At 40.5% G+C, this 26055-nt stretch overlaps 2 protein-coding genes across 2 annotated transcripts in view; one reads left to right on the top strand and one right to left on the bottom strand.

The window, feature by feature from the left end:
- xpr1a (xenotropic and polytropic retrovirus receptor 1a) overlaps positions 1-7458 on the bottom strand; it is a 65240-nt gene extending 57782 nt beyond the window's left edge. The window contains exons 1-2 of the mRNA XM_062423478.1: positions 7335-7458; positions 1009-1060 (exon numbers count right to left, since the gene is read on the bottom strand). Coding sequence (XP_062279462.1) covers positions 1009-1060; positions 7335-7403 — 121 coding nt within the window. The 5' untranslated portion in view covers positions 7404-7458. The remainder of the gene's footprint in view (positions 1-1008; positions 1061-7334) is intronic.
- A 2736-nt stretch (positions 7459-10194) lies between these two features.
- Positions 10195-26055, top strand: part of acbd6 (acyl-CoA binding domain containing 6) — a 30456-nt gene continuing 14595 nt past the window's right edge. Inside the window, exons 1-6 of the mRNA XM_062423481.1 lie at positions 10195-10656; positions 11294-11358; positions 11799-11895; positions 14887-14963; positions 19362-19467; positions 23167-23256. Of these exons, the coding sequence (XP_062279465.1) occupies positions 10378-10656; positions 11294-11358; positions 11799-11895; positions 14887-14963; positions 19362-19467; positions 23167-23256 (714 nt within the window). The 5' untranslated portion in view covers positions 10195-10377. The remainder of the gene's footprint in view (positions 10657-11293; positions 11359-11798; positions 11896-14886; positions 14964-19361; positions 19468-23166; positions 23257-26055) is intronic.

Below are 26055 nucleotides of genomic sequence, written 5' to 3'. Positions count from 1 at the left end.
CAAGACGTGTTCTCTGGAAGCGTTACCGTATAGGACTATCTAGGAACCGGGAGTACATGCAGAGTTGCTTTCATACACACATGAGCCAGCAAACATTCACACACACACACTTTAATTGTATGTGAAGGAATAATATAGCCTGCAGGGCTCCTTCAGCACCAACTGCAGTCAAAAATAAAGAAACAAATTTCTGAAACTGATCTTTATGCCTAAAGCTTGTACTCGCACACACAGACAGAGCTCTGTCACGCACACACTTGTCTTTGTCATTCGTGAGTAGAATCACATCATATCCCACATGCACACATTTGGAACACAAGTTTTGTGCAGCCATATTTATGGACAAGCCTGACTTTTCTACTCTGTCACACAGTCACATACACAGAGCTGCACATCACAAAGTCAGTCTCCAGTCTGCAACCAAAGCAAGTTGTTTACTCCATCAAACGAGTATCTAAAATAAAAACAAATGGTTTACATTCTTTCCCTCGTATCACGCAATTTGCTGTCCAACGCCAAAGATTAATTATAGCTGGCTGCCTTCCTTATCTTTGCTGTTGAGTAGCAACACTCAGCACTGAACTCCAGCCCTGGTCTGCCATGCTGACTACTGGGACACTGCTGTAAAGTCTGTATGATGAATGTTGTTTGAACCCACTAATAGTTTACTGCACATGGACAATGCTGATAGTGCCAAACATAATTTAACCGCAGCAAGTATACAACACATACCAAACTTTCAACTTTACTTCTCGGCATGTTTTCCCCATATCTAAATCTATCGATATATCATGCAGGTTGAAAACGCTGCAACAACAAGGTAGAAGGTAATGATTTGGTAATTGGCCTCAGTCTGGTTGAGTCAGAGGCTGCGGAATGAGTGGAAGTATTTAAGCAATGATTGCCAACTATTTTTAGCAGATGAAGAGTTGTTATTCTGGGGATGCCCAAACAGTACCAGAGCAGGGGGCACCGAGTTTAGAAGTGTGTGTTTGTTTTTCTCCTTACCTTCTATAGATGGGGCTTGGTCCTGGGCAGCATACAGCATATCCTTGAATGCCTGATGAGGAAATGACAAAAAAAAACCATCATATATCTTCAATTTTCAACAGACGCTGACCCAAAACACTCAAGAAACAGGTTCATACAAGGAAAACAGATCTGCTTTGGCCCATATGTTAAATTTAATAACAATTCAGTATAGTCCATATAATTCATAAATACAGCACAGTGCATGTTGAAAAGATAGGGTACAATGGTGTATTTACAATAAATAATATACATTAAGGTGCTACTGGTGATACAGTGGCCTGTGAACCATTACACCATTGTTAGCACCATCTGCTTTAACAGCAGCATTTAACCATCTAAAGCCATTTGAGAGTCATTAACTAAACACTTGTTCCCCAAATGGGAAGATTACAGCAACGGCAACACAGCTGTTAACATAACAGCTGAACACAAACTCAGACATTTTACTCTTCTCATTCACTTCAAGTTACACTAGACATATTTAGATCATGGAAATAAATGAAAAACAATATTTCAAAGAACTGAGACTATATGGGCACCTTTAACTTAGCTCTTTGTTGATTGCTGCACTATTTTCTTGTTTTTTACTGTATTTCTTATGCATTTGTCTACTTGTACTCATTCCTTACTTTCATTTTAAAAATAACCTAGCTCAGCTACTTGAGAATTAGTACCACACCTCTTTTGAGTCACTTCTAGGGCACTTTGGATAAAAGCGTAGCACAACTTGAAAAGAACAAATACACAGCAAAGATATTCAAAATTAAATATGTAGTCCATTACAGACTCTTATTCCACATAGAAAATAAAATAAAGTATGTGTTGCATATTCAACAGTCTAAAGTGCTCCTGGTTGTTATATTTGTTACAGTCTTTGTTACACATAAAGTCTTGTGGAGTCAAGCTATCTACTTTCTTACTTGTGTCAGTATTTAGATCAAACTAACAACACCGTCGGCCTCTCGCTGACTTTGCAGAAAATTACTGAGACTGAGATGTTAAAGTTCTATAATGATTGAAAACAACAGATGCTGTGTGAGTGTTTAAAATTCACAGTTATAGTGTCATTTCACAGATGTAGTTTGATATTGATTAAATATTTTATCAAATGTTTCCAATTAAAACAGCAAATTGGGGAAAGAGAGATGGGCAGAGAGACAAACTGACAGACACAAAGGAGGGAGAGAGAGAGAGATAGCTGCAGTGGTTAAATGAGGGTGTTTGAATGCAGTGATTGATTTTTAAGATAATGGGAACTGACAGATAATTGCACACTGGCTCATCTGAACGTATCATCAGAGAAAAGACTGTCTCTTGATAAAGAAATAAATTGCCCCACCAAAATTAAAAGAAAATTCTGTTTTTTCAATTTTATACATTTTTATATATTTAAAGTGCTCTATCATTTAGTCACTGTGTTTACAAGACACAAACGTAACACTAAAATCAGCTCCATGTCAATTTCCATACATTGTTTACTATATCTAAAATGTATGAAATAAAACGGAAATAAAGTCCACAATGTAGACTAATGTAGACTCCCAGTACAAATGACAACCTGAACAAAGTTTTCCTCATGTACACTAAGATCATATCACACCAGTCTCTGTCCAGGTTCTTATAGAAGCTGCTGGTTTTGTAACATGACGGCGAGGGAGTGGTGTGAGTAATCGAGTGTGTGGGTGGAAACCACTCAGAAACTACTGTGCATTAGTAGCAGCCTGGATTGTTGCTACTTATGTTCCTCTGTGAGTTACATGCACAATGAGACCCCAACACTGGAGTCTAATCCAAGAGATAAACATTTCATCTGTACGTAGTGTCGTCTCAGCCTCGTCTGATAAAGATCACAGGAGACCGACTGTGCACGCAGAGCACTGGAGCAGGGCCCAGTCCTGGCTAATCTCTGGTGAGCCCCCCTTCACCCCCACCCCAACTATTAGGTGGGAAATTGGCATTCAGATTCAGGCAGGGAGGCGTTCATTAAGATTAAGGCATTGCCATGGTGATGGGAGTAACAGGGGGAAAAAAGGGAGGGGGGGGCAGGGTGGCGCACTTTGGGGAATTGGGATAAACCTGCAGGCTTGCCAGTAATCAGAAGTGAAACCTGTAGACGATAACTGAACCAAGCCTAATGGGGCCATCAGTTTGAATGACTACACATTAATGTGATCTTAGTGCTTACTCACCCAACCAAACATACATGTGATTCAAGTACCAGATATGTGTCACTGTGGTGGACTGAAGCTTACTCTGAAAAGGGTCCAGACTGAATGTTGTCAAAGGAATTCAATCATTTAACAGCGGCGACATGTTGAGTGGACACCAACCTAAACATCTGAGTAATAATCATTCCTCTAAGATGCTTGAGATTGATATCCATGTGCTTGAGAGGATCACACAGTGGATATTATTAGTCTGAAGTGATCTCTATCCCAAATAGAAAGCCATTGGTGGATCATTTGAATCCCAGGCTCTGAGTCTGAGTGGATCCCTGAGTTGAGAAAGATGAATGGAGAGGATGGGAGGAGGAAAAGATGGAAGAAGAGGAGGAGGGGAGCAGAGGGCAGGTCTGGTCGGGGACCAGATGTCCTCCCAGTGGGGGAGGAACGATGAGGTGAGGATGGAAGGAAGGAGGGAGGTATAGAAAAGAGGAGGCACTTCTCAGCAGTTGCCTGTACATACATAATGTTCATATTGTAGAACATGCTGATAAATCACACTTTCATTGCACAGAGTAGAGATAATATGAGCAATGTTGTACCATTTATGTCTAATTTACATTAAATCTGTCACAACACAAAACTTATTCGTGCTGGCGTTGACCTTTATCACTCAGATTAATTTATGAAAAACAGAGCCACCTTTGAACAAACACCAATCACTCACTGAAATCAGACAGGCGCCTGCTTTTCACCTAAATAATGTCATTTTGCTAGTTTGAATTGTAAATGCAAGCCTCTACATCCACTCTCCTCCTCGTCCTCGTCTAAGCCTACATGAGTGATTAGACTGCAGAGGTAAATGTATAAGTGGCCTTGTTCTCTCGCCCACACACACACACACACACACACACACACACACACACACACACACACACACACACACACACACACACACACACACACACACACACACACACACACACACACACACACACACACACACACACACACACACACACACACAATCTCTATCCTGCTCTCTTTCTATAGACCTATAGAGTTCAGTACAGTTACACAATATACATTTCAATTAAATAGTTTCCACCCCAGATTACTCTCTGTCCACATCTTACATGATGTACTACAAGCAAGGTTACTTTTGTATGAAAAGTTCGAGGATGTAAAGAAATTAAATTGAGGCAAATTTCAACAGTTCATAAACAGCTTTTTTTTCTTTCTTTTTTTTGCACCTTATAACAGCTAACCGTCTCCATCTCTACATCTCACCTATATCTCTTATTCTTTGGCTGAAGCCTCTGGAGTCAGCTGGACACGTACATCCTCCATACCAAGCAGCTATTTAGCATATAGGTTTATAACAACAATCCCACAGGATAAAGCACGCACCTAATGACTCCATCACTTAATCTCACTGTCAATGCATCCACATTCAGATGAAGTGGGGCTCACTAACTACAGCCTGTATCTTCTGGAACAACCACTTTGCTACATCCGTCTCATCTGCATAGAAACTGGTTGACCAATCTGAACAGAAAGAGTGCAGTTTTCCACATAATAGTGTCTTCTAAAAAAAATTATAAAAAAGAGGAGAGGGAAAACAGGGCAGCAGGTTAATTAATCCAACTGGCACATAAAGGCAGGAATATTACTCCATACCACAGTCAATTTGAATGTGGCCAGCTGTAATACACACACGCCACAGATACAGCCGGTGTGGAAGTGTCATGTTTTACTGCAGGTTACAAGGACCCAAGCTGCTGGAATAATGTGTCAGTGTGTCATTTAATAGACAAACAACTGAATTACAATCCAGCCATTGTATGTGGGTTGCTGTGGCCACTGCAGCACATACTGAAGAATAGATCCTGGGGGTCGGCATATGCCATGGTTACCACTGTATGTAATGACTACATGTTTTTATGCAGTGGTCCCGTCACTACATAACAGCCAATGGACTGACTGACGCTGCTTGTGTTGCACCGCAGCAACACAGAGGGGATTTAAACCTTAAATAAGATGTCCATCTCCTGCAGGTGTGAGCCACGTCTCATTGCCCCACCCACTCAGGAGGTGATGGTGTTTACAGAGGTCACACAAACACTGAAGACAAATACACACAAAGCTGTCTTTGCAACACGACCTATAAAAAAATAAATATATATATTAAATTCAGATCTGAGGAAGAACACAAACTATGAGAAAAGGAGACAGCCTCTTGTTCTACATAATTCAACAACAGCTCATCACACATGCGACAATGCAGCATATAATTACGTATCAGTGATTGACTGCAGTTGTGTTTGCACTGGATTCATCATAACTTTCAATTGTCAGAGAGATTAAATGCAGTAATTGATGAAGCCAACCAATCATCCATAATCTTCCTGAAGTCAGCTTTTCTTGTATTTAAGGATTATTATGCACGATACCAGTGAAGACAAATATATCACTGAATATCACTGCCTCTAGTGATAGTTATTGGTGTAATATTGTTAAAAAACTATACTATCATAACTTATAAAGGTCAAAATAAAGATTTCCATATCTAATGAAACTGTTTCTAACTACCAACACAAAATGCGGATGACAGAGAATATCCGTCATCATCCATCTCACATCAGTGAGTGTCGAGCCAAAGACTGGAGGTGTAAAATGGCTGGTATGGCCATGCATCTGTCCCTGGGCTCACTGTGCATTAATCTGTATATACAAAGACCCAACAGAGGCTCCACATACATGATGTTAACTAATACCAATAAAATTCAGTCGTTCTCTTAAGTGTGTCCACCTCATATATGACATATTTTTCTTTTTTTCCACTTGAATGATGTTATTTGAGGATGTTTTTATTCACAAAATGATGACACCAAATCATTCATGTCAAGAAGAACAGATCTGAATGTCCGCTATAGTAATTATCCAACTAAATGAAAGGTCATGTTTCCAAAATACAACCACTGCAGTGAGCTTCTGTTGAGCCTGGGATGTAGGCTGCTGGGGTCGAGGGGAATGGGGTCTTTGTCTATAATTCATGGAGCTAAATGGAACGGAGCAGCGTGTCCTGTCACTGCATGTCTGCACCAAAGCTCTTAATGTAGAGTCAGCAAGAAGTGCCGTGTGAAAATAAAATACTCCTCAAGTACTATTAACCACCCAACAAAGACCATGAGTGCACACAATGATCTCTCTAAATCCACGGACATCAGCAGCCAGAATCCAGACAGAATGTCCTGATAGATGAAGACATGCAGGTTGACACCTTTGTAATGGTGCTGTGAATAACAAACCAACATCTTCATATAAGACAAATATTATATATTACAAAAACTGTTGTTAAAAGTAAAGAATGACCTGAGGAGAATATATGCAAATTTACAACAATGAATAATTAATGTCTCAAATATTTCCCTTTGTGTCCAGTTAGACTGTCACAAAAAACAAACAAAAAAACAACAACAACAAAAACAGCAGAATCTAAAAAAGGTTAATTTCTTTGTTGAGATCATGTCAATGGACAATTTTCCCCCCCCCACTATTTTTATCTAGACCCCTTCAATTATGTGATGAACACACTCACAAAATTGAGACATGGAACACATATTTTATATAATCAAAATCACTGATATTAATATTTGTTTAGCAAAGAAAACACTAAAAATAAACCCACACAATGTTACGGAAATTAATTATTAATACTATATTATAAAATATTAAGACTGAATCATTTAAGTAAGGATTATTTTGTTCCAGTAAGAAATAAATAAAAAGGCATAAAATCGTCTATCAAACTAGTCATTTTTAATTTTATAAACTCAACAAACAGCAATAATAAACCCTTAGTGATCCTTATGTCTCTATCACCCGCAGTCAATCTCCCTTTCATAAACAATAGGGCATCCCTTATCTTTCGCGACGTGTATTGCTCTCAGGAGTACGCTAAATTGAAACTGATGCAAAGAAAATATATTTAAATAGCCTGTATTTTTTTTTTCTCCATAGTAGATAACTCTAGTCTTTCTCTCTTCTAAAAGACATATATGTGTTTTTAGGAGTTTGTCTCATGTCTGCATTCACAACAAAGCATTTAAATCATATACAACATAAATCTCACTTTACCTCATACTGAAGGTACTGTTTTCTCCACTCTGGAGTGATGTGGGACGAAAGATGCTCCGCGAATTTCATTTTGCCGGAACAACTGTCCCCTCAAGCCTCGTTAAATCCGATAGCGGCTGTATCCTTCCCAGTCGACGCGACTTTTGTGTATTTCAGTCAACTTGCTGGCTCAACATGCGGCGCTCCTCTTATTCACTCCACTTCTGGCTCGTCCCGGTAGTGTACTCAGAGCAGATCCCGTCCCACATACTACTCATTCACGGTAGGGACGGCGGTGGCAGCAGCCTGTCTTTTAAACAGGTGGTCGGGCGGGGGTATAACGGAGCCGGTGAGAGTGGCTCAGTGACTTTGCTCCGTCCCTCCCTGGGCAGGTCTGGGGACATTGCGGTCCGCCATCGCATTGAGCCAAAGCGACGTGGTTGCGTCACCAGAGCGCGCAGTGGCACCGGGCGCTGTTGGGACCTCCTGTGAAAGCTGTTGGCAGTGCAGCCAGGGATCACCCTCACCTCCTGCACACAGATGTAACTCAGATCACAGAGACGAGGTTACTTAAGTGTCAGTCTCAGGTGCCACCGTGAGAGAAACTTCTTCTTGTTGTGTGTCTGCAATAAAACAGAGAGTACAGTTAAAAGCTCAGTATAGACACCATCTGATACTTTGAAGTTTCCATTCAGTGTTTTACACTACCAGCTAATTGTTCAAATTTCATTCAAAGGTCACATGTGGACTACAAATGTGTTTTCTTTAACCCTGATTGAATTTGAACCCTTTGTTTCTCTCCTAGAAGCATTTCTGATTAATATGTATATACATATACACAATAGGCTTTTTTTTAATACATGTATAAAAAAGCCTGTTAGAGTTATGGATAATCAGAGGTTTTCGTAGTTTGTGTTCATCCCTGTTTATCTAAAAAATGGGACAGTGAATCATAGAAATTGGGATGCCAATGTTTGTGGCATCTGCACGGAAAAGCAGTTTTTAAGAGAGCAGGATAATAGGCTACCATTACTTAAGATTATATTTCAAAAGGATCTCATTATGTTAACCATACTCCAAAGTTTCTGCAAATATATGGCAGATGCAATACAATATAATGAGGCTGGAAATAAATAAAAAAATCTGTTAAATTAGATTTTGGATTGTTTGACTGAACTTAAAGAACAGGTTCACAATGTTTCAAATCTATCTTAAAACAACAGTTATGAACACTGAAAGAAGTTTTCCTCACTGTAATCATTCTTCCTGTTAAAAGATCCCCTTCAAGGAGCTGCAGATCCTTCAGTACTTTCAAAAAGAAATTAAAAAGTTTAACAAAATCTACTTAGCTCTATATTTTCTATATTCTATCCTATGGTCTTCTCATGAAAACAAATGTCTTTGAGTTTAAACTCATATCATCTATCCTGTGTTATTTTGCATCCTTTGTACTATGTTTATTCTGTATTATTCCTTATCCTTTGCATTATGTCTTTTTGACTAGTACTGTTTGTCATTGTGCTGTAATATGTTAATTAGCTATGAGCTTAATCTACATACAGTGCATCAAATGTATGTTTAAAAATGTAAATGGTCCCTTTCAAACTAAATAAAAAGATAAAGAAATGCGCTTTCAATGTAAGTGATACACAGTCATTTTTTGCAACAAAAAAAGGAAAGAAAAAAGCAGTATGAGTGAGTCATATCAAGTTGATATCGGCCACATTTACTGACCTTTTAGCATCAAATTCCTCGGACAGCGTTTCCCTGTTAGGCCTATAGTAACAAACAGAGGGGAATTGGCACTAAAAGACTGTAACGATGTCTACTTGATTTTTGGGTAGCTGAAGCCTCATATTAGCGCCCCTCAATTCACTTACACTGTAAGTGCATTATAAAGGGATCTTCTAAAGTTCAGTATGAACAGGAGGAATGATTACAGCAAGTAAAAATAATCCTATTTCAATGTTAATTTGAGTGTTAACTATCGTTTTAAGACAGACTTGAAAAATTGTGAACCAGTCCCTTAATGAGCTGTAATTGGGAAAACCGCTCCGCGCCTGTTGCAGGAACAAAACAAGAGACCACCACCACCACCACCGTCATCATCATCATCATCATCACGCCAATAGCAGCATCTGCTGGACGTACAGCGTCAATGCATTTTAGCGGCGTCAACACAAACCTACACACTCACACAATATAAAGTGAGTTTCAGTTCAAATAAATATTGGAGATTGAACTTGGACGAGGACACTCAACTTGGTAGTTGAATGAGACTAAAAATAGGTGTGGTCCTAAAATTGTGTCCAAGCAGCGTAACTTAAATGTGCACCTGCATTACGTTACAGGGCTGTGGAGCATACACCTGCATGACGTTACAGGGCTGCGGAGCAAACACCTGGCAGCCGTGATACGTTAAACACATTAAAAAGCTACATTAAAAGACACGGCACACTTAACATACAAAAGAAGACCAAGATAACAGCTGTGCGATAATATGAGAATGTTTCATATATTAAAGACATGTGGGCCCAACTTTCGACTACATGAAAGCATCAATAATCATTTTTCAGGTCACTTTGGCTCGTTACTAAGCTAACGTTAGAGTCAACGGTAACAGTTCGTCATGTCAGTTCTTGTTTTATTCGGAAAGAAAGTGGAGAAGAGAGAAAGTCACTCCAACCAGGAACAACAAAACGCAAAAAAATATAATTTAGTCTATTTAAAGCATTGTCCGTTCCAAAATAACTTTTTTGCATTTCTATGGGCTGTTTTCTTGTTTCTATGTTCCTTACCATGTGCAGCGGGGCAGCAGAAGCGGAAATGCATCCGGAACCTTTTAGCTGGTTGTAGGTTGAGTCAGTGCTTTTGAGTTGACAGGACCACGGACGGACCAATGGTGGAAACAAATCCGACTGTTACGGATTTCTTAACGATAACGCGTTAAAAATATAAACCGCAACTGAAACAACACGCAAGTATTTATCAGACGGTCACTGTGTGCGAGCCTATCACGGTTTCCGTCGTCGTGTGTGACGGTACGCTGTAAACAATAACAACAATGGCTTCCATGTCGCCGTCGTCCTCTCCCGACACTGCGACGGGCTCAGGTACGGACCCAGCCCGGCCCGACACAGGGGAGCCCCTCGGCGGGGCGGGCTCAGACTCGGACTCGGACCTGGGTTTGGGTAAATTTGACTGCAGCGGGATGGAAATGGGGGACCGGCTGGATGGAGAGGAGCTGGAGCGGGAGTTTGACTCTGCAGCTGATCGCGTAGGATCCCTGGTTCAGACGGCCAGTAGGGACCAGCTGCTGTACCTGTATGCTCGGTACAAACAGGTGAGTGTCGGGTTAGATGTCATTGTGGTATGTAGGCCAAATGTTGTTTATCAGGTGGATTTAGATGAAAAGCACATGCAGCACATGAGTCCTCAACATTCATGTGTCATCAATGATGGGTTAGGTCCAGATTTCTGTAGGTTGTCATAATAATAACAACAATAATAATGATAGTAATAATAATCATCATCATAATCATGATGTATAACACTTTTCCGGCTTCCATTGACAGCAATCACAAATGCAAAAGGAAAAACACAAGATCAGTCAAATACAAGCACACAATTAAGAGACCGCACAAAAGGAATTTACAAATAAATCATCCAAAAGGTCAAACTATAACAAAAAACTTAAAATCAGGTGGTTGCACCATAGAGCTGTATTATCTAAACAAATAAGTCTACTTGTCAGTGTAAAAGGCAAGTCTGTAAAAATGTGTCTTAAGACAGGATTTCAAAGCAGGAACAGGGTCAGCAGACGGAATACGAACTGGAAGACTGTTCCAAAGTTGAGATGACGCCACAGTAACAGCTTGATCACCCTTTAATCTGGACACTCCGGGATGTGATATGACTTTGTTAACATAGTAGTTATTAATACTAATACACATAATAAAATGCAGTTGTTGTGTTTGCAGGTCAAGGTGGGAAAGTGCAATACAGCAAAGCCTGGCTTTTTCGACTTTGAAGGACAAAGAAAATGGTATGTAGACAAAATATGGTGATAAGGTATCAATCAATAGTTTGTGTCTATTTTAAAATTGTTGGACGCATATATAAAAATCATTTAGGGTTGTAAGTTATATGGTGAGAGAGAGAGAGAGAATATTTGCATGTTTGCAGGACCATACACACATGTTAATATTGGCCTGTATGCTAGAACGATGAGGGCTGATTTTTACAGCTTAAAAGTAAACTTGTCCTCATCAGACCACTTTTCCCCTGTAACATCTGAAACAGAATCAATTCCTAAAATTGTGTATTAAAGAACCAGCAACTAATGAAATATTGTTTTAATTTTGTTTTCAGTTTGAATGAGAGTTTGTGTGTTTTTAAGAATTTTATTTTGGTACTTTTTCCACATTAAAAACTTTGTAAAATGTCACAATCATCATTGTGATGAGAATTTTAATATTGTTACAGGCAAGCCTGGAAGCAGCTTGGAGACATGGAGGCGGAGCAAGCGATGCAGGAGTACATTTCTTGTGTCAATGTGCTAGACCCTGAAGGCAGCCAGAGGGTAATAAAAAGCTTTACTGTACAAAATACTACGCTATGCACCTGTTATATATTCTGAATCTTCTAATATAGTGGATTCCAAAACAAAGCACATTTTAAACATTTATAGACATGCATATTATACGGAGTGGTTAAAAAAAAAACCTTTTAGGTGAATTATGTAAACAACACAAATGGTAAACCACAGCCGTTACTGCATATTTGTGTTATTTGCAGCCCTTCTTAAGTCCTGCCTAAAAGGCATTGATGTCAGTTACACTGAGCTGCAGATCAAATTGATTCAATCAAAGAACATCGTTTGGACACTTCCAAAATTCTGTTGGGTGAATAATAATTTCCCCACCTGACAATGAAATGTTGCTAAAAGTCAAACCCCACCCACCTGGCACCTCAGGTTGACAAGTCTTTAGACTAAAAATAAACACAGTGATTTGACTCATGTCTGCCTCATGGTGAGAAGAAATGAATGACAAATATGAAAACATTAAATGTCATTGATGCCCCTTTAGAAGTGTAGTGCACGACAACGTCCAGCAGAGGTCAGTGTCATTGTGTCATTTTGTTCCAGGACCTTCTGTGGCTCTTTATCCTGTCCAGTTCACATGAAAGATACATAAGAAGATTTTGTTATCTCCCTCAGTAGCTGATATTTTGAGTAATGAATAATTCAAAATTCAAGAAACTGTCAAAGTAAGACTTCTGAGATGTGAAAAGAGACATTGTTCTTGTCTCTACACTAACTTATGTTATGTCATTTGACTGTGTCAGGAGAGTTGTGTTGTCATGGACAGATTGTCATTTGAGACATTCAGTTACAACAACAACAACTCTATATTGTCTGCTTAGTTTAGAAGGGCATTATTATTATTGGAGCTCTGAAGAACAAACTTGTCATGTCAACATCAAAATATGTGCTAAAAAAATATATGCTTTACTGGTATTTAACAAGGCAGACTGGCCTAGTTTTGTTCTGCATGAATCTAAGGAATATACTATTCATACTGCTTAAAGTGACAGTTTTTAAAGACATTAAAACAAACATTTTCAAAAGATGATCTAAAATTAATAGCACTGAAGACAATAGCAACAAGCAGCAATTCAGTGTCTACACTCCACTTTTCAATTTTGTCATGTTACAGGTAAAAAGCTGATGCTAACTTTAAGAGTTTCATCAGAATTAATTGTCAGAGAGATGATACAATCCTGATGCATGTAAGTTAGACAGTTTGACTATTAACATGGTTGTTGCAGTGGACCAGACTTCTAGTTCCCAGACTTCAGCTTGCTTTGTTTCAGAAAAGACTGGACCTTTATGATAAGTTTGGCCAGAAGGTACTGAGATTTTTAATGTTTAAAGTATTTGAGAATACATTTGAAAATAATGAGAAAACGATATATATAAGATAAGATATGAATGTACACTTGTAGCTGATTTAATTAGAGAGAAAAAATATTATACAGCTGGCCCTTGGTGTGTGGGCTACATGTTATCATAGCTTGGAATTAAGTGACAATGAAGAAGGGCAAAACTGGGATGCCACAAATCTTGAACATGCCTTTCATGTCCATGTGTAGTATACTCTCTCTCAACAGGGGGTTGGATTCACAGTCACATAACGCTCCATAAGAAGAGCCCCAGAAAAACAGTATTAGGATGTTTTTTTGGTAGTTAAAAGGCAAAAGAATATATTCATGTGCTTTCTAAAAAGCTACTGTAGTGTCTCATTGCTCACCCTTTTTCCCATTGTCTGCTCTCCCTCTGTTTTCCCTCACCTTCTCATTATTGCTCCTTCTCCTCCCTCTTTGTTCTCCACCTCTACGTTACCTGCTATTCCTCTATTACTTCTGCCCCTACCATCTTCTTTAACCCCTCCATTCTTTTATTACCCCTATCCCTCCCTTTTCTTTTTCTCCCCCATCCTCATTTATGTCTCTTTAATAGCGTCACTGTCAACCACGTGTCCATTCCTGACACATTCTTTTCTCTTCAGGCATGCTGTAGGGGCACACTCGCTGACTCTGCCCCACAGTTGCACAATGCCAGGAGGGAGTCCGGCAGACAGACCAGCAAATGCACAAATGCCCCCCTGAAAAGAAGCTGATTGTATTAGTGTTAACAAAGCGCCATAGCGTGGCAGGGGCCATTCTTGTGGAAGCACAGTTAAAATGGTGTAAGTAGGAGTGCATAGACAGAGAAGCTAGGGAGAGAATAAAAGCCAGAGCTTGACCTCTGTTCCTGCCTCAATTGTTCAGCAGACACTGGCTTTATATTACATTATTCTGCAGAGGAGCAGGGCCAGTGCATCAGCGAATATTCTGAGTTTCAGAAGTGAATTAGGTTGTCCCAAAAGTGCACGCACAGTTGTTTTGCTTCGCTTGTCATGTTCTCCCCCACTCTTCCCATTTTCTGAAATCAGATTTGTGTGGGTTCTTTTGTGAGTCAAGGTTGGTCAGTGAAGAATAGGCTGTGTAATAAAGTCTTGGCTGACCTGAATGTAATAGGAATTTTAATGAAAGAAACCAAGAGAAGATTAACAAGAGTCACAAATTAAGGTATATATTTTATATTGTTCTCATACATGTTGTTGGTCATTTATTACCAGTGAGGTCATGTCTAGACCTTCAGAGACTCGTCTCACATTTTCACATTTTTCAGTTCATCTCTGTCATGCATTTACTTTACAAAAGCTATAGGTGGAAAACTATAGCCATTCATGGTGAATAGGTGAATCCAGCCCTTTTGTATCATGTTTACACACACAACAGTGAGGTCAATGCCTCTGTCCATATGTGGGGTAGCACCTCAGACTGCAGAACTAAGCCAAACAAGACTAGGATCGTGTTTAAACTGCGGTAAAGTCGTACACTTTAACAAGCTTCCCTCACACAAGAGGTGCATTTGTCATCTCTACTGTAAATGTGACATGTTTAGTTTTAATTGTATGCAATGTGGGTGATGTTTTTTAATGTTTGACTGCTTTTCATCTGACAGGATAGACGAGGAGCAGAAAGGAGAACAGGCTTCGGAGGAGCATCAGTCAGTTCTTTATACCAAGAGGAGATGATCAGGTATTTATATTAGAAGTACAACAAACATACGCCCACACAAACACAGACAACCACACGTCAGAATTTTCTTTTTGTGTTGTTTACAGGAGTTTCATAATGTTATGCGTTGTTGACACTGTGCACATCTCACACACGCAGCTCTGTGTTCTTTGGTTGTGCTTTCCGATGCCAAAGCTTTTAAAAGCATTTTCCTTTTACACAATGAGGCTGGAGTAGACTCAGCTTTTTCCTCTCGGTGTGAATCACAACTTATGTATTGCTTAGGTCAACTCAGTCTGAGTCTGGAATTGTTAACCAGAAGTCTTGATGCTGTATTTGATTATATTCAACAGACCGTAACTGCAGTTAGATCCCGGAGACGTCATACAGTTCTGATTTATGTTAATGGATTATATTCTCCATTTACTCTTGCCTGGCAGACTTACTCAAGCTTAAAAACCTCATCTTCATTTCAATGAAAAAAGATCTCTTTTGGAGATGAAAATGAGACGTGTGAATCCTGCAGGTTTTCCTCCTAAATGGCTGTATGTGATTAGTATGCATGGTCATTGGAAGCGGCGGCCAGAGTCTCCCTTTTTTAATTACGTTACGATTCAGGGGATAGTTGGGGGGGGGGTAATGAAGACACAGCGTGTACAGCGGGGTGAAGCAGGTACAGCAGGTTCCCAGAACGTACTCCCCTTGGTGATATCCAGTAGCAACGATGCCCCAAGGGGAAACCTACAAGAAGGAAGTCATTAACATGTCACGTACACACCTACCTATGCAGATGTGTGCACAAACATACACTTGCCGCTATACGTCTCAGCAATTGCATTCGAATCCATGCATAACTTGCCGGAACTGTTACACTCACTGCTCTGCTGCATTCCAATTTTCTCTTTCCCGCACGCAAACACGCACGGACCCACTCCATATTAAACAGCTAAGCACCTGATAACCAGACAGAGAGTTAATTGCATTGCTTACTGTGTGTGTGTTTGTCTGTATTGATAAAAGCAGGATTGATTAGCAACATCCCTGGATTAGTGAGCTGATCAGTGTGTGATTTAAGAGATTTTGAATGCCACATTTGTAATTCCCCGACTCTCTTGGATTTTTAGGCTTTGTTGTCTGGACACTTTGCTGGAAGCCGACGCCAAGTTACTCAACTTCTCATTGTTTCTTGTACATCCATGGAGCTCAGCCATGTTGAGAGTGCAGACCAGGGTCCTATAGGGGATGTGATGACAGATTGTATAGGTTTCTGTGCGTGTGCGTGTATGTGTGTGTGATGGATAATGTGGCTGTAGTGTTGATCAGTGAAGCTCAGGCCAGGTAGATGATGGTTCTCCACCGCTGTGGCCAGTTTAGCTTGATGGATGAAGGACATATCTGCCAGTACACCAGACTGGACACACACATGTGAGCACATCACACTCGCACATACACACACAAAAGCCTCGGTACCCCAGCTGTTGTGATGACAGAGTAGCCTGTGACCTTCCCAGCATGCATTGCGGCACTGTTGATGTCACGTCGTTTATAGGAGCCACATTAATCATGTGTTTGTTTATAGCCTCTGTGTGTTTGCGTGCATGCACATGTGCGGATTCATGTTTCTCACTGTGGTGTAGACTACATACAGGTGTTGGTTGTATATGTGGACTCATATAAAGGCTTTATTTTAGCAGTTTATATTATATAATCATACACTACATAGTTAGAGGTGTGTGTGTGTGTGTGTTTGTGTGTGCTTGTGCTTTTATATACGTGAGCATGTGTCATGAGCCCGTCAGTCCAGCCCTGTCCAACCATCGACGAAAGACTGATGAGCTGGCCTATTGATTAGTTGCCAGGGGAGACGGATGGTGGCCACACATCAGGGACGCTCGGGGTCACCATGGCCATCAGACAAGGAAGTGGGCGTGGCATGTAGTGTGGAGACTCATGAATAAACATAGCAGCGGTAATCAGTAGTATGTAAATTAATTTGCTCATACATAACCTAGCAGTGATAAAAGTGTAATGAGTTATTCATAATTCATCATGGGCTGATGAAGAGACGTAGGGAAGAGGAAGGTTTGGAGAGAGAGAGAGAGAGAGCATGTTGATGGAAAGCTAAAGAAAGGAAAGTACAAAGATTCATTAAAGAAAACAGAAGACAAAACTTTGTTTGTGTCTGCTATTGATCCCAATTTTTTAACTGTGTTTTCACAGTAAACAGTAAAATGTGCTGTGTATGATTGGCGTGTAGTTTTTAAGTTGTAGTTGTGAGTGGAGGAATGGGCAGTGGATCTCTCTCTGACTGAAGAACTGTGCTATGATTTTCTGATCAAACTATTGTTCTTGGTATTGAACTTGACATGTGAACAGTAACAAACAGCCCATCCAACCACTTACATTATAGAAGGTTTGCTATTGATGCTGGAAACCACTCTAATCCTGTTAGCATTGCTATTTTAACCTCAAAAAGTGCCCTGATTGCCAATGGTTCAACTCTATCTTGGGACCTGTAATACCTCTCTCTGTCGCTGTTGAGTCAAGAGGAACTGGACTTGTACATTCTTGAACATCCATCTTTCACCTCTCATCCAAAAGAGTCTCTCACATCTTAAACGACTGTCACATGAAAGACAAGAGGACAAACAAACACGTGACCTCATCAACTCTGCAAAGATTAAATAACAGGGACTCCTCACCAGTCAGTCAAAAGAGGCCTTTTGAATGAGAGCCGAGACGTCTTCAAGAATCTACAAGTCCAGTTGCTGCTGACTCAACACTTTTATGACCTGAGTGACTGAGAACCTTCACAGACTTGACAGATAACCAAAATATTATGTTACCCGCCTTCTCTTTAAGCTCACAAAAGTATTATGAAAATCTGGTCACAAGATAAAGAGATTTATAGAAATCCTGAGATTGATTTGTCGCAAGTTGAAAAACAACCACTGTCCTCCAAGTGCCTCTTATTTGTTTTGGGGGTTATTTGTGTTTCCTTCAGGAAATCATTTAACAGAGGTGGTAAACCACCCAGATCCACCCAGCCTAAACAATAATTGCAGTCTTTAAATATATACAATTTGTTATAGATATAGCACTTTTAGCTCTTTTCCCTGAAGATCATTTTACTTCTTATAACTGTAAGATGTTTAATTAACTCTGAAGATCTCTGTAAGCTGTTTCTTCAGTCTTTTCAATATGATTTTGTTGCTTTAATTTACATGCTCTGTTTCACCAACCTAACAGAGGCAAGGCAGTTTAAAATAGTTGTACCTCTAAATCCTGACAGTGTTAAGACCACCCTCTCCCCACCAAGCTAAACAAAGCCCTCTATGTTTGTGGTTGAGCAGAGCAGACCCATGGTGGCTCCTGTGCAGCTGGAGCTAGGTGGGTGCTATGGGACATGTAAGTAGCAGAGCAGGCATCAGAGACAGGAACTGGGGGATTTGGCCTTTGGGGATGACTGACTTACTGCGTGGGAGTGGTACAGCGGCGGGTACGAGGGGTTTCTGTCAGACAATAGAGCACTAAATTCAATTAATCTGAATGGCCGGCATGGGTAGGAGGGAGGGGAAGGCGTAAAGCTCTAAATGAGATTTCGCCCCTTCTCTCCCACTCACCCAGTAGCCCCTCCACCACCGCCACCACTGCACCCTTCCTCCCCCCAGCACTCACTCCTGTCCCCAATGCCAGGAGGTGATTAGGAAGATATAATCAGAGGTGGGATGGTGCCGGCGTGTGTGTGTGTGTGCCAGTGTTCCCAAGGGATGTGGCACGTGTGGCTGCCGCTTGTGTATGAGACAGAGAGACTATTTTGTATTATCCGTCTGTGTGTTTGATGACTAAATACTGAAGAAACATGCTGTTTGCTTTCCTGTGTGCGCACACTTTGCACGTGAAGAATTTTCCCACTTAACTCACTTTCTATCACAGGTATTGAGAAATCTATGTCTGAGATTTCTGCTGTCAGCCAGTACAAAATTATGTACATAAAATTATACAAATTGATTGAATTGTGTTTCTGATTCTCACAGCCTTGAAACATTCGATAAAAAACCAACAACATCCCTAAGTGTTATCGACAGTTTTAATTGGGACAGTAACTTCAGTAGAAAGTAGTTCCAATAAAAAGTGCACAGTGAAGCATGTGGAGAGGAACCAGCTTACTAAATGTACGCATGTTACCTAAAGTTTTCTCATTTACATTCCATTTAAAACCATCAGCAACAAAAAAGAAATTCCTCTGAAATCATAGACATGAATCTAAAAATCTTGAGATCCAAAGTAAGCAAAGGTAAAGTCATCAGACTGTTTGACTACAAGTGATACCACCAAAAGTGAAGTCGACTGATCATTGACCTTTCTTTCACTCTTTCTCTTTCTTTCTCTCTGTTTTCAATTCTGTATCATTCTCAGGGAAGAGGATAAGAACATCTTTGATTACTGCAGAGAAAATAACATCGACCACATCAGCAAGGCCATCAGCTCCCAGAAAGTGGATGTCAATACTAAAGATGAAGAGGTAACTACAAAAAACAGCACCAATGAATATTTAGAGATTATATGGGAAAGATGATATTTATAGTGTTACTGTAAATGAGTAGATTGTTACCATGAAACACTGTAATGTGTGTGTATATATTGTGGGTAATAAACGGCAGGGGAGCTGGAGTAGATTAAGGAAAATAAACATTTCAGCAAAAGATCCATATTCAACCCTCATTTTAGAAGGAAATCACCCTGCTCAAGTGATCTCTGTCCTGACCCCTTTTGAAGAGAAAATTCCTGAAAGCGATCAGCGAAATATACCTAAACTTACTTGAGAATGGTTTATGCAGCTCTTTTTGCAGTTGTTGCATAATGCTTTCAATGATCTGAAGACACAAACACACGGGGACCTCTCCACAGGCTGAGATGGTGAAACTGTGTGAAACAGCTATTAACATTGCGAGGTGTTTTCTGGATTGACCCCGAAATCCATTCTTCTGTCCTTGATTCATTATCGGCCAGGCCAAATGGCTCGCTCCCTGCCTCTCTTTCATCGCAGCCGTTCCTCAGATAAGCAGGCAGTTGGCTGGTGAGTTCCCCACTCGAAGGCCAGATGGTTGAGGGCCCTCTGCAGAGAAAGCTTTGTCTGTCCGCTGGCATTGTTGTCTGCACACCTGCAGTGCAGCCTGCTTAACAGCAGAGGGCAGTGGTGAAGTTTCACATCAGCCAGAAGCTTCATCTGCTTGCATAGATCAGACAGACAGAGATAGAGAGAGTCTCTGTCCAAAACCCACACTGTGGATCAGTGACTGAGCCAAATATCCACTTGTGCTACATATTTTCAATAATTACTAAAAGTGCCAAACTTTTCTTTTAGACTGAAAATGTGTGGAAGATTTTTGCAGAAACACAGTAGGGCATGCTTGGTCAATGAACTCATCTCATAAGGTTATTTTTTTAATTGCTAGTTATAACCTGGACATGCCAACAATGTGCATTTTTGTGTAAAATGAGTAAAATAGATGTTACTCTTTCTAAAACATTTTACAGGTGGAACAAATCCCAAATAAAACTTTTTACTTAAAAGCTCTTAGGAATATAATTACCATTCATTGCTCTGTACTGCATTCCTGTAGTTTATAAGTTTACCCTATTTGTCAACACTATGTTGCGTTTGATTACATGAATCATTGTTGCGCTCTCATTTTTCATTTTATAGTCCTGACAATCTTATTATTATTGAACATTTTATTATGTATGTAGATAAAGTAGAACATGTGCATTTAACAAATACACGCTTCATGAATACCATTCAGAGAGCATATCACTGATCTGCAGCCTGTCAGGCATATATATTTGGTTGATATGTATATATCTGAAAGTCCTTAAGCTTTAGCATTGCAGTCTTGTGCTGAGGAGGTGTTTGTTCAGTGTCGTCTTGAAGGCACAAACACTACTTGATGTGATTTTCCTGATGACAGCAGGGGGAGGGCTGCTCCACATTGTTACAGCAGAGTGGAGAAAGCTCGTGTCAGGGCATTTGGTGTTAGCTCTGAGGAGTGGCATGGCTTGGTGGTAACCTCCGGGTGGTTCGACCTGGGATGTGAACTGAGCTTCCAGGTCTGCTGGACAATTGCGAGGATGCATCTTGAAAAGAACAGTTGTTGCAGCAACTGTTCTGCAATGGCTCAGCTTGATGATGCATAATCCTTCAGGACATAGTCCTCATCCACATCAATGGTCTTAGTGCCTTTTACTGGATGATATTTAGCTGCCTAAGACCAGTTTGTGAGGCATTCATCCAGGCAAGGCACGAGTACCCCATATTGCTCCTGACCTTTTTTAGACATTGGCTCTGCCTGTAGGGTCAAGCCTGTTGGCCAACTTTCGCAATACTCTGAGACGTTGTCCAGCATGTTGTCAGATGTTAGACAGATGACTGGTCCACTGGAGTTTTCTGTCAATGTGTAGTCCCAGAACATCATGTGGTCACTGAGCTTAATTTTAGTGCTCCCAAGGAGGAGATCAAGACGAGACTGATTCCTTTTTCATGGCCTTACACTTGCTGGGCTTGAAAGTGACATTCCAGGCATCAGCCAGTTTTCAACATCATATTTTCTTATTCAGTATAATAAAACCAACTTATAGGTGCATTACCACCAAAGGAACTGGTAGTCAAGATGTTGAATTGTAGGCATTTTAGATCTGCTCCAAAAGTGTTGAAGAGTATCTCAATTAATATCCAACAGCTTTGGGCTCATCCTTTTAATCAGTAATGGTCTGTTCTCATTTTTTAATCAAAGTCATCAAAATACTAATTATCATAGACTGAATTTTGTGTAGGAAAAGTACATTACCAGTGAAATGTACTATTGTATTCCAGTATAATGACGTTTTTGAGTCGTGGGATACATTTGCATACTTTGCATACTGACCGTTGCACACAAACTCAAACATAAACAGCAAGGCTATTAGATAGATTTGTTAGACGAGGGAAAAGAAGAAGACTGTACATACATTTTGTATACATAAATTGACTATATACTCTTACAAAATGTGCCTTTGTCCTTCAGAGTGACCAATAATTTCCCCAGAATTCTCAAAAAACTACTTTTCTATTTAGTTGATCAGAATGCTTAACCTTCCTAGATAAAAGGCTATATCAGCCCTTATCAGAAGAGGCTCTTAATAATGTACTAATATCAAGCATGGACCAAACTTTCATAAAAAGTATGTGTTTTCAACCAAACATGCTCCAGTTATTCAGTCTTTTATGAAATCCTGTAACAGAGTATCAAATGACACGAAAGCCCACTTAAATACTCTGTTGGAACCAGCAAACTCTGGTCTTCAGTGAAAATGCAGCCAGCAGTCAGCAGCAGCACACCTGGAGGAGAGCAGGAAAGTGAGAGGGACGGGGAGAGTGAGGGACCAACTTATTGGTATTCTGGCCTGGCTCATAAGTATCAATTTTAACATGCAGCCACGGTGATCAATATGATTAAAGCATCAGAATTGGACTTGGAGAGTTTGCTTTACCTAATTGATCTCACTGAAAAATGAGCTTGCATGGTTTTATTAGAACAAGGATCTTGGACCTAGGAGAGGATAGTGTGTGTGTACTATATATGTGTGTGTGTCTATGTGATATAGGGTGGGGGCTGCTGATCAGGGGGGCTCTTGTTTTGTGGGCAGCTTCCCATCAATCAACCGTTACGGACTGTGCAGGTTTCTGCAATTTATCCTGGAGCCCTCGGTCTTAACTTGAACCACCTATTGCTCTTCGTGGCGCACACACACACACACACACACACACACACACACACACACACACACACACACACACACACACACACACACACACACACACACACACACACACACACACACACACACACACAAACAGCTGTCCACATATCTTGTCACTCTGTCCGCAGGTCATTATGCAGCTGAGGTCCAAAGGCTCTGAGTTCTGAATGGTAGTGCATAATTTATTTTGTCTGAAAGCAAAGAACTGATTGAATTCTAGATAACTTTGAGGCACAAGAAGTGAAGGAGAAGAAGGGTGAGGAGGAGGAGGGTGTGGAGGAGGAGGAGGAGGAGGAAGAGGTGTGTCAGTCTGAACTAGCAACCTCAGACTGACGGCTAATTCAAACTTTTTAAACTTCTGCACATGCCATTAATGCCATTTATGTCTGTTTCTAGTAATCGTCTGGTGCCTGTGTGTTTGCAGGGTCGGGCTCTGCTGCATTGGGCCTGTGACAGAGGACACAAGGAGCTGGTGTCTGTATTACTGCAGCACAAAGCAGACATCAACAGTCAGGTGAGCAACATTTTTTCCTCTTTTTCTGGGTATCTAATGTGCAGTTTAAACAAAATCATCCCTCTAAAAAACCCTTTACACTGTGGGAGCTTGACCCATGTGAGAACACACTTAACAATAATGAGAGAAATGTGATAAAATCATCACTCCGAAATGGTTGTCTTAAATCACGCTGTGAAACACGTCCATCAATGACCGATTTGAAGCTTTGTGACCAAAGAGCCTGAGGCAAAATTATGTGAGACTAAACTCTCACAATGTGACTGCTGCTACAAATCAGACTACATCATGAAATAACACACTACACTGGCTTGCGTTGCGTTTCATAAGTGCAGTAAATGCAGTCTGATACAGATTGTGAACTATGTGGGAACTGTGAAGAGTTTTTGACTTACAGTGTATATATAGTAAATACTAGAATTAGGTTTCAGCTTTTCCAGCAGGTCGATAAAAGAAATCCTTTATGGGAAAAACATTGTGGAACAGCAACTCACCCAATACTGGCTAATTACATTATTAGACTCCACCTCTATAACTGCATAAATTAGGATACTTGAGCGCTGGACTCAGGGACAGTTTTGTAGGTGGTGGAGATGGATTGAATATGAACCACACACAGTCACCCATTTTTTTGCAATCACACAATAAAAATGGTTTAAGTTTGCCCACCCAGAGAACTACAGTGTGTTTGTTTGATCTCTTGAGGTCAACAAAGACCGTCTAGTGGCCATTGTTTGTTTTAAAACTCATCACAGTGTGTGTTGATGTGTGTGTGAGCAGATATCAGTGTCCGTAACAGATACCATTAGGGAGGGAAAGACAAGGAAGGAAAAGTGGCAGGAGCTTCATAATTTTCAGTAACACTGCTGTGCTCACATGCAAACTCCAAAGGCAAATGTTGACATCCCCATTGCCCCTCTTTCTCCTCTCTCCATCCCTTCCAGAAGGTCACCTTTAATTCACTTTGTGCCACAGACAAATCCTCCAGGGCTTTAGCAGACTGAGTTAGCCGGTAGCTAGCCTAGTGTTTAGCCTCCGCAAGGTTTAGCTGCATCCAGGAGGCTTTAGCCTGGCTGTAAGCTGGCTCAGCCGCACATCGGAGAAATTACTCCTCTGTCCGCCCAGCGGCACGACACTGTGCAGTTCACCAGGCTGCACACTGAGGCTTTAACTGTGAGGCCGAATCAATTGGAAGTAATCAGGCAAATTGTTTTACGTTGCACAACCCACATAATCAGGACATTTCACAAATGACTTTCTCTTTTGTGGTCATGTGTGGCCCCTTTTGTTTTGAATGCTGCAGGGAGGGGGCGGATTTGTGGCGAATGGTTCATAAAAGACTTAACAGCAGGATAACTACGAAACACTTCACTGATGATTTAGAGCCATATCAAGATAATGACAGTAGAGGAGGGTTGATGTATAGAGAGAGAGGCTTTTGTCCTTCTGAAAGATGTAGCGTATTTAAAATCATGTATCTCATGAAAATATAAATTGATATCTCCTTGTGCCAAGATTTTTCAGCAGTCAAAGTAGGAAACATCAATCTTTACCCAGGTAGCATTATTGGATGGCCTAATTTGAGCAGACTCTTAATTTATTTCCCACACAATCACACTCTTTGTCTGATTCTACTTCTTTCTGTATTAAAATACAATAAGGGAAATAAGCAAAGGTTCCTTCTTCCTACCTGAATTTGTAAGAGAGCAAATAGAAAAAGGATAACTGTAATTGAGAGATTTCAGAGTTATTTTCATTATTTAAAATCCTGTTCTGCTTGTTCCTCGGGGGGCTTTTTGAGCAAAAATATGTAAGTTAAGGAAAGAAAACTTATGCTGTATCAGAGGGAGACTTTTTAAGCCAATCAGAGCACAAGCCTCGCATGTCTGTCAGGTGTCAGAGGAAGCCAGCTGTGGGAGAAGTCTGAATATTAAAGAAACTGGACCTCTGCAGCAGAGTTACTGGTAGCAGATTTATGAGGTGGCAAAGAGGTGGCTGAGAGAAAAATATAGTCCGCTAAATCATACCAGTCTGTCGCAATGCCAAATTATCTCACTATGTAAAACTTACAGAACGATATGCTTCTCATTAGAACTTGCTTGAACATCCTTTTGCTTTTTTAAATCAAAGTTAAGTTCATGAGGAAAGGATAAAGAGATGAAGAAAAGAAGGACAGGAAAGTTTTTGCTTTACTGGAGAAAATGTAAAATTTGATGGACAGTTTCATGCGTCTGTCCTTTTTCGCCCAAAGCCCCTTTGACATGAAAGAAGGCGTATGGGGTTGTGTGTGTGTGTGTCTGTGTTCATGAGAGGAATGGAGGAATGTTTGGGTTGTTTGCAGGCTATTAGAGCGACCAGTAATCTCTCTTGACCTCTACCAACTGCCGAGCGACCAGTAAATAAAGATCAAACATGATTTATGCTTAATTTGTTGATTAAAAAGGGGAGGGGGACTTGAGAGTTAAAACAAAAAGTATTATTATTTGCCTGGCAGAGGAGGAAATCGTTTGAAATTAATCAACTGATGGTTTCAGTGAATTGTTCCCAAACCCTGGTAACCTGCATTAAGGGCTCGTTTGATAGTTAATCCTGGATCAAGGCAGGGAGGGACCACAATAGGTAGCTGCGTGTGTGTTTGAATACACAGATCACAGCTCTGCCACCTGCCAGCCGTAGATCAGGCCCCGGTGTTGGTAGTGTACATTAAGCCCTCCCCTCCCCATCCTTACGGTATCACTGTTCTCTCAGCTAATACACCCAGAGAAAAGTGGGGCAGACAGCGGCAACTGTGGGAAAGAT

The sequence above is a fragment of the Scomber scombrus genome, chromosome 8, assembly GCF_963691925.1.
Source record: "Scomber scombrus chromosome 8, fScoSco1.1, whole genome shotgun sequence".
Lineage (NCBI taxonomy): Eukaryota > Metazoa > Chordata > Actinopteri > Scombriformes > Scombridae > Scomber > Scomber scombrus.
Note: the sequence above shows the minus strand (reverse complement) of the source record. Positions and strands in the feature narration are given on the sequence as shown.